Source organism: Oncorhynchus mykiss, chromosome 24 (assembly GCF_013265735.2).
Source record: "Oncorhynchus mykiss isolate Arlee chromosome 24, USDA_OmykA_1.1, whole genome shotgun sequence".
Classification (NCBI taxonomy): domain Eukaryota; kingdom Metazoa; phylum Chordata; class Actinopteri; order Salmoniformes; family Salmonidae; genus Oncorhynchus; species Oncorhynchus mykiss.
The window spans coordinates 17,586,368-17,601,990 of record NC_048588.1 but is presented as its reverse complement, the minus strand read 5'-3'; the positions used below and the strand labels follow the sequence as shown (position 1 = coordinate 17,601,990).

General features: G+C 39.4%; 1 protein-coding gene across 1 annotated transcript; it reads right to left on the bottom strand.

The window, feature by feature from the left end:
- Nucleotides 1–177: 177 nt before the first annotated feature.
- Nucleotides 178–13,017, bottom strand: LOC110503894 (flotillin-2). Its single transcript, XM_021582516.2, has 11 exons — nt 12,782–13,017; nt 9,336–9,417; nt 7,938–8,028; nt 7,569–7,692; nt 6,866–6,984; nt 4,899–5,012; nt 4,523–4,642; nt 3,987–4,201; nt 3,495–3,678; nt 2,844–2,993; nt 178–2,510 (listed from the first exon to the last, which is right to left on the bottom strand). Exons 1-11 carry the CDS (start codon nt 12,828–12,830, stop codon nt 2,472–2,474), a joined length of 1,287 nt encoding a protein of 428 aa, XP_021438191.1. The 5' UTR covers nt 12,831–13,017; the 3' UTR covers nt 178–2,471.
- Nucleotides 13,018–15,623: the final 2,606 nt, after the last annotated feature.

Below are 15,623 nucleotides of genomic sequence, written 5' to 3'. Positions count from 1 at the left end.
TGTCGTTCTGCGCCTGAACAAGGCAGTTAACCAACTGTTCCCCGGTAGGCCGTCATTGTAAATCGGAATTTCTTAACTGACTTGCCTAGTTAAATAAAAATCGGGATTTACATGCCACGAATGTTGCAGCTGTCCACATCGATGGAAGATACTGAATTATTAGAAAAAGAGCACAACTATTTGTTGTAATTTTATTAGCATGACAGATGAAGACTGAAATATGGTAATATTGTGTAACATTCACGAATATCTAGTCCTGTTGAAAAATAAAAACATCTACATTGACTCAAAAAGATGGGAGTGCATATTTGACACAACAGTAAAGTGATAATTATTTTCACAAAAAGTATCCAAAAAGTAAAAAAGTATCTTTAGTGGATTGTCAAAAAAATAAAAGCTTAGCCAGAACAATGCATTTGGTCATGAAGCCACAATGTAACTCAAAAATCCAAATTACAGCTGTTACACAACTGAAACCTTTTCACAGTATTGGCAAAATTACTTAGATTACAATGGCTGCAATGAAGTAGAGTCAAATCAACTTGAGGGCAGACAAAAATAAACATTACAGTAACAGTCCTTCACAAGTCGTTTTCATTTGACTAATTAAAACGAACATTATGATATGTCTGGGAGGGGGAAAGGACAAGGAAATATTTTTCCAATCCAAACATCATTTGAGCGATTATATTCTTTATAATTTGCTCAGTGCTTTTTTGTAATCTGTCCACTTACATGATAGCTGGGAGTTTTCCCATCTTGATTTACCATTTCCATGATCTCATGTTGAATAGTGCAAGTCTCCAAATCAGTGATGATGGCATCCACATATATATAAATAAATTACCAAGATCTGCCGTTTCCCTGTCCTTGTACAAAGGGCTACTCTCCACCTCGGTTAAGATTACAACGTAAATAGTGATACTAAACAACAAGCAGAAAGTTAGTCTTTTACCTCTACGATGACTAACCACAATACAACAAAAAGCCAATATAAATCAGAGATTGTGATTCAGTCTTGGAATGAGCTCAACAAACAGATCATAAACATGGAGGTCATGTGGAATGACAATAGTGTAACAGTACATATACCCATTTTCACAATTATAGATGATTAAAAGACAGATAAATGACTAAATACATTGAACAGCATTGTCTAAACGGGAGTGATATCTTTCTCTGACAAGTGTATGATATACAGAGGTATCTTTAACAAAGATTACATCGTGGACAGAACCTGAAGAGCTGTCTTACATGGCTTAAAATGTACTTATATTACTATATAAAACTGCAACAAGTGTCTGTCAATGTTATAATCAAGTCACACTAATCAATTGAAACATGAAATTAAGAAATCAACAGAATTAACAAAATTACTTCTTAAAAACATATCACAGCTCATATTATTTTAAAATACCTATTCCTGTATAATAAAAATGATAAGGATCAATGACTAGCGTTTGGCTATGAGTTACACCATTTTACTTCTTGGACTCAAAAACCCTTCAATATTTCACATACTGAACTTTCACCAGGACAAAGAGTTCTCAATAAATTACACTACATCATTAGAATCCCACAAAGTACTTAATCTCTCCCTCAAACTTACTTAAAGTCAATTCAGTACTTCAACTTACTTCACGCCAATTCAGAAAGATGCATCATAGCCAAAGAAACAAAAGGACTGCCAATCAGGTTTCTGGGATGAGTATAAAAAGCCATTCATGTTGCTATAAATGAAAGTGTGTTTGGAATAATGTACTAAACAATGTTTACAACATAAAATTAAATGAAAACATGATTTCTTAAAGAGTGGGAAGAATTCCCAGTTACCCAGAGTTTTGACAAAGTAGAAACCTAAATAAATTATTTGAGGATAGTAAGCAGTGAGCACCTTGTTTCATGTAGCACTTGATACAACTTGTCACCTGATTGTGAAAACCCATAACTCATCATAAAGGACACAAATTAAATCAGTTAAATTAAAAGTTATATACATTAGAGTACAGTAACTTCCATCATCTATAAAATAGTCACATGAGAGCAAGAAGAGATAATTACTGAGTAATAATGAAGTATATAATAGGCACGGTGAGTTACAACTTTGAAAGAAAATCATAGAAAATCATCTCTTCTTGACAGCTGTTCACTGACATGATATGGTAAGGTAGAGACTAGAGAGGTTTATGAGTAAAATCAAAAAGGCTCAGTTCATGCTAAATGATAACAATGTCATGCGATCTACTTATTGTAAAAAGCTTCATGATTCAAAAAGTAGTGAACTCAAAAGATACATAGAGTATATAAAGGAGCAGCGGTACATGCAGATATTCTGGTCCTGTAGAAATTAAGGCACCAGAGGTTTAAAAAAATCCACTTGTTCATATTTAATAAATAAATAATAATTTCAAGGGTATTGAAGGCAGTCTATGAGAGTGCATAAAACAGAGAGTAGAAGGGAAAGATTGTTTTCAGGCCTGAGCATCAGTCATCCTCTGCAGTAGTGGGATCTGTTGAATAGGGAACAAAAAAAATCAATTTAGGCTAGAAAGAGATATTGTATGCTAACGTTTCATTTCACTACTTCTGAAAAATTGCATGTAGGTTTGAACAAATCCAGCAGCACCAATAAGATTCTGTAGGACATATTGGCTAATTCATAGAATTAGAATTATTAGAACAGACATTACCACTCTATACAAGTCAACGTTCCATGATGGGTGTAATTATATTTCTATGGACTCACTAATCTGTTTTACCTACCATTTTCACCATGCATGTCTGGTGAACAATACTATACTGACGCTAAGTGAAGTTCCACTTCCTGTCCAGCCCCTAATTACCTTTGATAGGTCAATTCCTGTGAGGGCGTTGACAGACACAGGAAGTTCAGCCAGGAGGCGGTTCACTTCCCCCGTCACATGGTTTCCCTCCCCGCTCAGGATTACTATCTCATTGGTCCTGGCCAGCGGCGCCGCCACCTTGGCTGCAATCTAGGAAGATTCGGGCACATTGAGATGTTTTTATTGTGCTCACATCACAAGACACATTTATGGTATATAATGGCATATTCCATCAACAAATCATCGGACTTCTGAGTCACTTTAAGATGGTGTAATCTGACACTTATACATGCAGGCTACCACCTCTTAACACTGGCTGACAAGGATACCGTAGATAACTACTGGCTGATGACTGATACTACTGTACTTTGTCCAGTCAGAAATAAAAAATCAAACATCGGGCATTATTACGGTTACTAGATTATAACTGTTTATTACTGCTTTATTAGTATCAATGTTACTAGGTTTATCTGGGGGCATGTTAATGAGTATGTCTACTGTACATCTACACATTACTACCTCAATATGAATACATCTGTATGAAGGTCTCGTCAAGGCAGTAGTGATTTAATTTGATCAAATCTAAACCATTCGAATGCACGCATGAATACACTGCATTTAAAACAACCAATTAATTCCATAGTCTGTTACCTTGGGCAGGGCCTCCAGGACAAGAGCAGTCTTGGCTGCCTCTCCATACTGCTGGTAAGCCTCAGCCTTCAGTCTCATCTTCTCAGCCTCAGCCTTCCCTATAGCCTCAATGGAGCCAGCCTCTGCCTCGCCTATTCTCCGGATCTTCTCTGCCTCTGCCTGGGCCGTCAGAACCTTCTTCATCCTGAAAGACACAACACACTTGTATCAGAACAACTGGGAAACTAGATTGTTTTCCAAAATAAACAATTTAATTCATATGCTATTATTGTGTAATTACCATTTAACTGCTAACTTGTTAAAAAACAACCTTTTTTCACAGTTAAATGAAGTGCTACCAATCTACATGTGTAGAAAATGTTTTTGTGATAGAAGACAATGCACATAAAGTTGAGTGGAATCACTACTGAACGACAGTTTGTATGTTACAGCTAGGTAAGCGTATAACGGTACTGTGGATATGCTCTGTTATGATATAAAAGCTGTTCCCACTTCTGTCCCTCAGCCAGCTGTTGCATCTTGTATGCCTCTGCCTCGGCAGGCCTCTTCACCATGGCGATGAGCTCCTTCTCTGTGCGGAAAATCTCCTTCTCCTCAATGGTGATCTGCTTCTTCCTCTGAACCACCTCAATCTCCATCTCCTCCAGCCTGATCTTCTGCTGTTCTTTAGCTGCCTGCAGCTCATAGGCCAGCTGGGCTTCCGCTTTCTGGAGACACAGGGACAGAGAGAGACATGACCAAGACGTCCATGTTGAAGCACACAGACAGAGAGACAGGATCATGTTGATAGAGGAGTTTTTAATGTTGAGGTTGGCTGGAGGGAGCGTTTGGCTGCTTAGGGCTATATTTAATGTTAATTCCGGGCTCTCTGATCGCGTAAAATGTCGCATTTACTAAATTACTAACGCCTACTGATAATTTAGACTCAGATGGACCAACATCATAGAATAATTTAGTAGACTGGAATTTCTATCGCACTGTACTCATTTAACTGACATTCAAAAGTGGAGTATGGATTTCATGCAGACCTTGGTGTTGACTTCTTGGTTGAAAGCAGCCTTCTGCAGTTCAAGTTCTCGTTTGGAGTCTGCCATCTTTGTGTCAGCCAGGAACTTGACATCCATCATCTCCTTCTTGCACTCTGCTTCCTGGTGAGAGAGAGAGAGACAACGAGAGAGAGAACGAGACAATGAAAGAGAGAGAGAGAGATTTGAATGTACATGAGAGAGATAGAGAGGGCGAAAGGATGAGGAGAGAGAAACGTATGAGGAGAGGAAAAGGGGAAATTAATAAAATGAACTTACAAACCTTTCAAATGAAATGTATGTACATTAATACAGACAAACATAACCCTAGAAATAATTGCCCCTCTGGAATTATTACATTTATTGAATTGAATCTTACTCTTATCCCAGCATCCCTTTCTGCCTCTGCCACACCGATGTCTGCATCCCTCTGGACTGCTGCTGTCTGAGTCTTCCCCAGTGAGCTCAGGTAGTCCACTTTATCATAGACATCCTACAACCCACACACACAGTAGCTCAGATTACCATACACTACCAGACTTACTTGAGGGAACAAAAATGTAAATAAAATGTCCAACATCAACACGTAATAACATCTAATTGATTGGCGCACTTGCAGTAAAGAGCTTGTCATGACGTGGCCCTTTCTGGGTGTAGATTATGGCTTCTACCCTCTCTCACACTATCTCCTAACCCAGGTTTATCACCTCCGGTTGTAAATACCGGGTAGAAACTACCATGCAGTATTGAGGGAGAGTGTCTCCCAGAACAGAGACTTGGCCAAACTCCTAATCCCCAAAATGAGAGAATTAAACCATATTGCTACTTTTAAGAATAATCCGTGGACACTTAAAGGACAGTTATGACGAGTGTGTTTCATTTGATGATCTCATGAAGAACAGGAAACACACATAACGGTATCTCTTAAAGTGTATATTTCCCAGCTGCCAGGTTAACATCTAAAGATGAACTAGTCAGTAGCCACACCCCCATGAGCCTAGACATCACATTACGCGCCATGGACCGCCCTTTTCTACTGTTACGTATAAAACCAACTCCTGATGAAATTCACATCAGACTAAGCAAACCCCAGCGTGAGCTAAGGTTGCAAATGGCTGAATCTCTAAGACCAAAACATGTCTTAGAGATGCTGGTGTGTGAAGTGGTTTAAACTACAACTCTACCAAAGGACAGGACTATACCACATGGAGCATTGGCTACATGGCTGGGAATAGTTAAACTCTGAGACTATCGATCCCTACAGAATAAGAGCAAATCTTAGATGTATAATTACTAGTCCGCAGCTAAAAATGATGTAAACCTAGAACGAGAATACCAACAACCGCCGAAACATCTATTCTATGAAAACATTCCCGAATGGTACTCTTTAGTATCCATTCTAACAACCACAAAATACTTTAATCTTCAGGGAAACGCAACCAGAGAGACTCTGATGAACTCTACAGCAGACGGACCGGATTCCAACAGAGAAGACAACAACGACATACCGGCGTAAATATATACTTGCAATTATTCTCGAATGAGCAGCCGTTCATGTGCAAGGATTAGCATTTCAATTAATATAAATGTATACTGTGTAATTAATCTATTTTGTCTTTCCTGCTCTCAGTCTCACCCTTCCCTTTTGTCTACCAAACTGTCATATCGGCTTTACCCACTAGGGACTTTCCTATCATTGTTAGTAAACAATATCTACTGTTTGTTATGTATTTCTGTGATTTGATTAGTTAGTAAATAATTAATGCCAATTTGTATATCGCTGATTCATAATTTATGCTAGTGTTCGTGACGATAACCAATAATTTTACAACGTTCAGATGAGACTGATAATGTAAAGAATAATTAATGATTGATTGCTATTGATATAAAAGATCTTCAGATCTTTAAGAGTGGATTCGGGAGATAGCCGCTCTATATAAACTAATGCTTCAGTGGTGCTCCAACTTCCTAGTTAATTAAGTTTACATGATTAGCTTAATCACGTAATAATAATTATACATAGGGAATTGATTTGAAAATAGCATGTAATCTCATTTAACCATACTAGAGACACGACAAGCTGATAATAAAAAGTGGATCTCATTGACGGGGACTGTGACAGTCTAGGCTAACTCACAGCTATTAGAACTACTAATAATCCATTACTCAATCCTAATCAACAACGGTGAAGACTAGTTAAGTGGAGTCACCTCCCAATCAACAGGTTTACATCATCCATTAAATGCCATAGGATAAAACACACCAATAAAACAAAAACATAAAAATAAAAACGTGTGTTTAACTGCATTTACCCTCCACACTTCATGGCACCACCAATTGACTCACCTTGATAGTGAAGCTGAGGATCTCAATGCCCATCCTGCCCACGTCAGGTGCTGCCACCTCCCGCACCAGCTGGGCAAACTTGTCCCTGTCCTGGTAGATTTGCTCCACTGTCAGTGTACCTGGGGAGAGGGAAGAGCAGAAGAGCCTGTCAGTCTCTACAACACTGGATATAGACCTACTTCACTTAATTAAGGCTATCCCACATGGTAGTCAAATAATCACTGAAATTCATGGGTATTTACAAAGATAAAATGCATTGATAAAAACACATAGATCTCTAAAGTCATCATCATCATAAAGTAAAACATGAAAATCTCATAATACAGAACATATAACGTTTACTTTTCAATAGTGCAGTCTATATTCTCAGATTTCAGTTTTGTGGTTTTAGAAGTTACCCTTTCACACATTCAGGCTCTCATTACATTGACTGTCATTTCTACTTTTTTCTAAGTTATTTTAATTTAGACAGGCTATATTTAGTACAAAGCTTGAACAAACTGTTTGAAAAGCTACCCATCTGCAATTCTTTGTTGTTAAAAAACTACCCATCAGCAAAACCCATGTGTATGTGTGACGCTGAGGTTTAGCCACTGATTTACATCAGCTAACAGAGAACCAAGCTGACAACAACCAACTGAAATCAACAGAAGACCATAATATAAAAAAATTATATATTTTCCTTTGGAGAGATTCTCCTCACCTAGAATTGAGCGTAAATGTCCCTCCAAGGTTTGCAAAACCACTCCTTTGATTTCAGGGACGGATTTGCCCAAAAACTGCTCGCAAGCAATTGCCAAAAGATCATGATCTGTCATCACTTTGATCTGGAGAAGAGATGAAGGAGAGATTCATAAAGACAGACTGTGGCCTGGTTGCATATGCAAATATGAATCACTGTGATTTAAAAACTTGATCTACGGCTGTAAGTTAGTTTACACAAAGAGCTCGCTACAGCTGCAGTTTGTAATTAAAAGATATTCAAATCAATAACAATTAAAATTACAAATAGGTAAGACATTTTCCAATGGTGTCGGTTTCATACAACTGACGAAATATTTATATTTTTTACCTGTGCCACCCCAGTGACAGTGATGGCGACCCCCTCTGCAGTCTCAACATCCTCACACTTGGGTTGGAGTGTCATAATCTCCAGTGTAATCCTATATGAGGGGGAAAAATTATTTTTGTTAATGCAGACCTTAAAGGGGCAACCTGCAGTTGAAACAATAACGACACGTTCTCTCCCCACTGTTTCGGGAAAAAGCTAAGGGATGTGGCTGTAGAAATGCAACCACTCAAATACATAGACAGAGCTATGGATACAAGGAGTGACCATCCATGATTTCAAAATGATAGTTTTAACAATCTTGTGAGGCTGTAGTATACAGTGTTTGTTTACATTCGATTTGTTTACAAACATAGTAAAACAAGCTTATATTTTGCGTTCTGATGGAGTACGACAGTTGAACTAAGCTCATGCGGCCTTTATAAGTTAAATTATTCAAGAATCAATGGTTACATATCATTAACCAAAAATGGATATAGCAACTGCAGATTGTCCCTTTAACAGCACAATAACAGAGGGAGAGGAGAAAAACACTCTGCATCAGTATTATGTGACAATGTCACTGACAACACATCAGGAGCAGAAGTAATGGCATAATTTGGAGGCTCAGCTGAAATATTGTTATCTTATTTCATCATTGAATAAATATCATTGGGAAGTCACATGAGGAGTTTCACAATGGCAACATTTCAGTGATGGAATATTTCTGTAGTGGAATGTTTATTGTTTCTGGAGATTTATTACTTCTATTGCCACCACTTCCTTGACACGCCCCAAATGACTAGTTACTGGCTATTGAGCAAAAATACCCCGAAGAAACCCTAAACAAAACATTGCATGCTTTCATGTAAACCCAGGGGAGAATGCCTTACAGTCAGTTAATAAACAGAGGACAGCACCTAACCTACTGTGAAAAAGGGTAAGAATGGGGCCAAGTGACACACGGGGAAAAAAGGCAGAATAGTGAATGTGTACTGTAGTTTAAGGTGGGGCCAAGTGTCCTTTGCCATGTTTCCATTTGAAACATCCAGAATTCATTAACACAATGTAGGTCAGTCAGGAAAGTGTGGCAAAGAATAAAATAATAGTCTTCCACGCACACACCTCCTGGCTGATTCTTAGTCCGCAGATGATTGGTGCGTTTACTGAATTATAGGCTATCATTGTGGAAATCTACGATAGCTGAAAAACCTGTTGGAGCTGTGTCCATAAATGATTGTGGGTTTCTAAACCTCAGGCAGCCCTTTTATCCAATTTAGTATTTGTATGGAAACATTTGGTCTTATTTATCCATTGAATAAATAAAACAAGCCTCCTCCAGACCATTTGCAAAACAACCCATGATTGCTGATAGACTGATGTAGACAATTCTATAGCATAACATGGCATCGTCGGTCTCACCTTTGAATGTCAGTGATGAGCCACCAGGCCCAGGCCCAGCCCCCCACCATGTAGGTCTTCTCATCTGAGCCACAACAGGCACCTGAGAAATGAAACAGACAAGGCGTGAGTGAGCAGTGGCACAAGATCTCCATCAGGGAATGACTATTATTCATCAGCACTCATTACAGATGCTCAGTGGACACCCTTTTTAGTTGTTACCACAACAATTCCTTTGTCTTGGTGCCATGCAATAGCTAGGTTACTACAGGGCCAAATGTAAAACATAAGCTACTCATAGACTTCTTTAAGGGTAGGCTACATGATTACATAGCCTTGTGTATAATTTCCCTGCAAGCTTAGAAATCCCTTGGCCTTGCGCTTGGTAGCTAAGTGAGGAACATATTACAGTGTACATAGCTAAGGATGTAGTAACTCAAACAATCAAAACATGGAAGTGTTGGTATGACTTAGCTCATTCAAAACTAGAATTTTGACCTGAAATATTTTTGTCCCTCATATAGGATTACACCGGAGATTATGATGCTCCAAACCAAGTGTGAGGATGTTGAGACAGCGGGGGGGGGGGGGGGGGGGGGGGGGTTCGCCATCACTGTCACTGGGGGGGGCACATGTAAAAAAATAACCTGTCCATAGCCTCGCTTCTCAAGCATATTGCATGACTGTTATTTGGAGTTGTGGTAAAGGCCACCAGCTGGAAAGAGACTAGTTGCCACATTGCATTATCAAGGCTCGCATCCCAGTTGAGCAACATTAAAGTGACTGTGTTTCCAGAATTCAAATCAAATTGTATTTGTTACATGCTCTGAACAGGTGACCTTACAGGTGTAGACCTTACCGTGGAATGCTTACTTACAAGCCCTCAACCAACAATGCAGTTCAAGAAATATCCTGCTAAGCATTCAAAATGTACTTTTTGGTTGTCAGAGAAAATGTATGGAGTAAAAAGTACAATATTTTCTTTAGGAATGTAGTGAAGTAAAAGTTGTCAAAAATATAAATAGTAATGCACAGATACCCCCCCAAAACGACTTAAGTAGTACTTTAATGTATTTTTACTTAAGTACTTTATACCACTGCTATCTTCACAGGTAGACTGGCCCTGGCAGCTAAATCAATCAAATAATCAATCTATCGATTCACAAATGCGATCCAGTTCTAGAAACAAATACCTTTACTTTCATATCACATCTACATTTCACAAATGCAAAATACACACTTAATGTACACTGTTTTAACCGGCTTTACCATAGTTGCAGCCGACAATATTTTTCAATGACAATATGTTTCTGGCGACCTTCGGAGCACGCGAGTTAGTTAATTAGTACAGGTTGTCCCTCTGTCTTCCGTAAACAGTAAACACGTGTTTTAACATAGAGATATGACTGTGTGGGAACAATAACCCTATAAAAAAGGTGTGTATCAACTTAACATTTTCCTTTTTGAAAATAGTTTCTTTGATATAAAAGATCAAGTCCTTATGCTTCTAAAATCCTACCACAATCAAAGCATGTTAATGTTCAGACAGAGTTGCTTTCAACAAAACTCCCCACAGAAGACGCCTTCCTCCAATGACTCTTATGTGTAATGTAATAGAACTGAGAGACATGATCAAGGACTAGTAACAACCTAGCTAACTACGTTAGTGAAGCGATATGACTTGTTATGAGCAAAATCAATGCAATGACCGTTTCATTAACTAGTTAACGTAAACTCACCCCATTCTGTACAAATGTGCACAACCGCAACATTCAAACGAGGCTACAAAGAAAACGAATGGGACTGTAGCGACTGTGTTGACGTCAAAATCTGGGGTGTGAACTGTTTCTATTCAAGCGTTGATGACATGGTAATGTAACAGACCCTCCGTTACATCGTGACGTGTCGTAACGTACAGCACGCATAAAGCAACTATTTCTGTCTTACAATCTCTCTCCACCAGGTGTAGCACTTCTTAGAAACAAGAAATGGACAGTGGCGGGGGTAAGGGGGATACCTCGTGATTTTTTGCTTCATCATTGCATGCATCATTCTCAAATCTGCTGTTTACTTCTAAGATCACTTAAAAACCCGATTCAAATTTGACACAAACCTTCAAATAGGTATGTAATGACACATTATATAAACTCTTTATAGTGTTTTATTTACATTTGAGGTGAAAAGTTGGACAGATCGAGTGAAAAAAAAAACTATTTTCCCACATGTAACGGATGTGAAACGGCTAGGTTAGTTAGCGGTGCAATCGGTGACATCACTTGCTCTGAGACCTTGAAGTAGCGGTTCTCCTTGTTCTGCAAGAGCTGCTGCTTTTGTGGAGCGATGGGTAACGATGCTTCGTGGGTGACTGTTGTTGATGTGTGTAGAGGGTCCCTGGTTCGCGACCGGGTATGGGCGAGGGGACGGTCTAAAGTTATACTGTTACACACATCTCTCCTTCTGCATTAGTTTCGCTTCCCCACCCGCCATTTTTAAAAAGACCCGACGGGGCTCATTGCCTGCTTGAATTATGCAGATGTAACAGTATAAATTTAAACCGTCCCCTCGCCCATACCTGGGCGCGAACCAGGGACCTTCTGCACACATCAACAACTGACACCTACGAAGCGTATATCGCTCCACAAAAGCCACGGCTGTTGCAGAACAAGGAGAACCGCTACTTCAAGGTCTCAGAGCAAGTGATGTCACCGATTGAAACGCTATTTAGCGCCCACGCTAACTAAGCTAGCCGTTTCACATCCGTTACACTCACCCCCCTTTTGACCTTCCTCCTTTTTCCGCAGCAACCAGTAATCCGGGTCACGGCACCAATGTAACAGTATAAATTTAAACCGTCCCCTCGCCCATACCCGGGCGCGAACCAGGGACCTTCTGCACACATCAACAACTGACACCTACGAAGCGTCGTTACCCATCGCTCCACAAAAACCGCGGCCCTTGCAGAACAAGGGGAACTACTACTTCAAGGTCTCAGAGCAAGTGACGTCACTGATTGAAACGCTATTTAGCGCCCACGCTAACCGTTTCACATCCGTTACACAGAAACGGGCGGCGTTTAGGTAATGTAATTGATTCTGTTGGAAAGGGGATAAATTGTGCTTTACAATGGTATTGACATTACAGTTGATCTGGAAGTATTACGTTTTTGGGGCGCTAAAATAAGGGCAATTGTACGGACCAAGGCGATGTACGAGTTTACGTTATACAATCAATCAATCACATGTATAAAGCCCTTCTTACATCAGCGGATGTCAAAGTGCTGTACAGAAACCCAGCCTAGAACTCCAAACAGCAAGCAATGCAAGCGTAGAAGCACTATACATTAACTGAACCGTTGGTAAACGAATAGGTTAAAATAACCGTATATTAACAATTAAGCTTGTATGATAGAAAGCTATCTACGTTAGCTTCCTAGCTACAGTAGCATGGCAGGAAGGGGGGACACCTACCAGAGACAACCACGGCTTCATTTGGTCCAACTGTAAGGCAGCTACCCATCTTCGTCTGGCGATATAATCTCTCAAATATACGTGAAACCCTTCTGTATTGTAATATATATTGGTTGTGTGGTTAAATGTCTCTCAATTCGATTAAAAACAGTAAACATTCACAGCGTCTTTGCCACCTTCCTATTAAATCTCCTGCAAGCCCCCGCCCCAAATCAAGACGGTGACGTAGCCTAGCTAGAAGCTACCGTTTGTCAACACGACATGCCCTGCCCACTTCATGGGGCTCTCTCCCTTCGCATGCAGTGTACTAGTAGCCACTAGGTAGTAGCAGTTTCTATTGATGAAGAAGGAAATATACTCTCTTACAGAAAGTTCTTAGAAACATAACTTCACAATACATTATAAAGAATGTAATTATATATGCAAAGCAATACCTTCAGGACTTACTCAATTAATTTAATATAATTTGTGTTTTGTGTTTTGGAGAACATGTCAAGATAGATTTACATTTTATGTTAGAAGATTGCCCCCTGTCGGATAAGAAATGTAATAATACCTTAATGAGAACTTTTTTACAATTTATTTTTATTTCAGCTTTATTTGACCAGGTAGGCCAGTTGAGAACAAGTTCTCATTTACAACTGCGACCTAGCCAAGATAACGCAAAGCAATGCGACAAAAACAACACAGAGTTACACATGGGATAAACAAACGTACAGTCAATAACACAATAGAAAATCTATTAGCAGTGTGTGCAAATGTAGTAAGATTAGGGAGGTAAGGCAACAAATAGGCCATAGTGGTGAAATAATTACAATTGAGCAATTAGCAATTAGTAATAGATGTGCAGATGATGATATGCAAGTAGAGATACTGGGGTGCAAAAGAGCAACAACAAAAAATAACAATATGGGGATGAGGTAGTTGGGTGGGATATTTACAGATGGGCGGTGTACAGGTGCAATGATCGGTAACGCCAAGAACAAGATATCTTCTAGGGAAATTCTTCTGGAATGCATATTAACTTAGCAAAAAAGGAAATGTCCTTTCACTGTCAACTGCGTTTATTTTCAGCAAACTTAACATGTGTAAATATTTGTATGAACATAACAAGATTCAACAACTGAGACATAAACTGAACAAGTTCCACAGACATGTGACTAACAGAAATGGAATAATGTGTTTGTGAACAAAGGGGGGGAAGGGTCAAAATCAAAAGTAACTGGTGTGGCCACCAGCTGCATTAAGTACTGCAGTGCATCTCCTACTCATGGACTGCACCAGATATGCCAGTTCTTGCTGTGAGATGTTACCCCACTCTTCCACTAAGGCACCTGCAAGTTCCCGGACATTTCTGGGGGGAATGGCCCTAGCCCTCACCCTCCGATCCAACAGGTCCCAGACGTGTTTGATGGGATTGAGATCCGGGCTCTTCGCTGACCATGGCAGAACACTGACATTCCTGTCTTGCAGCAGAATGGCTGGTGGTATTGTCATGCTGGAAGGTCATGTCAGGATGAGCTTGCAGGAAGGGTACCACATGAGGGAGGAGGATGTCTTTCTTCCCTGTAACACACATCGTTGAGATTGCCTGCAATGACAACAAGCTCATTCCGATGATGCTGTGACACACCGCCCCAGACCATAATGGACCCTCCACCTCCAAATTGATCCCGCTCCAGAGTACAGGCCTCGGTGTAAGGCTCATTCCTTCGACCATAAACGCGAATCCAACCATCACCCCTGGTGAGACAAAACCGCGATTCATCAGTGAAGAGCACTTTTTTGCCAGTCCTGTCTGTTCCAGCGACTGTGAGTTTGTTGCCTGTGCTGACTGGTGAGGACCTGCATTACAACAGGCCATTAAGCCCTCAGTCCAGCCTGTCTCAGCCTATTGCGGACAGTCTGAGCACTGATAGAGGGATTGTGCTTTCCTGATGTAACTCGGACAGTTAAAAAAAAAAAAAATTTAATTAAGGGGTGGATCAGCTTAATAATTTCCAATCTCCCATATGTTTTTGGTAAATATATATATCCATACACACATACATACACATACCTATATAGACATACATACTTTTTAAAAATAATATACCTCTATTATTATTCCCTGCAAACCCTACCGCCGATCCCCCAATTGGAGTAAACTAATAAACACTTTTACCTTCAATTTATACATCGTATACACATTTTACAGACATTTTACAGACACAGTCTTCTTTACAATAGTTCTCTCTTGTTTGTTCTTAGTCCTTCCTCTATTTCTGATGTCCATCCAGTTTGATTTCTATTTGTAACTATGCTATTTCACAAAAGTTCCAAACCTATATACATTCTACAGATCCAGTATGCTTTACATTGTTTATCTTGTTATTAGTCCCACCCTTCAGCTCCATTCAACCTTCCCATCTATCTCTCAACATCATCCATTTCGGATTTCTATTTGCCATATATTATTAAACTGTGCTGTGATGCTTCACAAAATAATTGAACCTTCCTATTCTCATAGCTTCTACAGATTGTAAATTAAAAATATATTTTTTTGCTAAAATAATTATTATATTATTGATTGATTGACTATGGCTTTTCAAATCACCCAGTATTGCTATCTGTAGCGTTAGTTCTAGGCAAATGTTGCAATTCTTCAGCCATTCCTGGACCTGTGACCAAAAACAAGCTACATATGGACAATACCAAAATAAATGATCTAATGACTGCCTCCTCACAGTAGAATCTGCAGAGCTGGGAAGATTGTTTTATATATATATATATATATATATAGCGGACACATTCTATTAGTTGCAAGAATTTTGTATAGTAATTTAAATTGAAAAATTTGAAG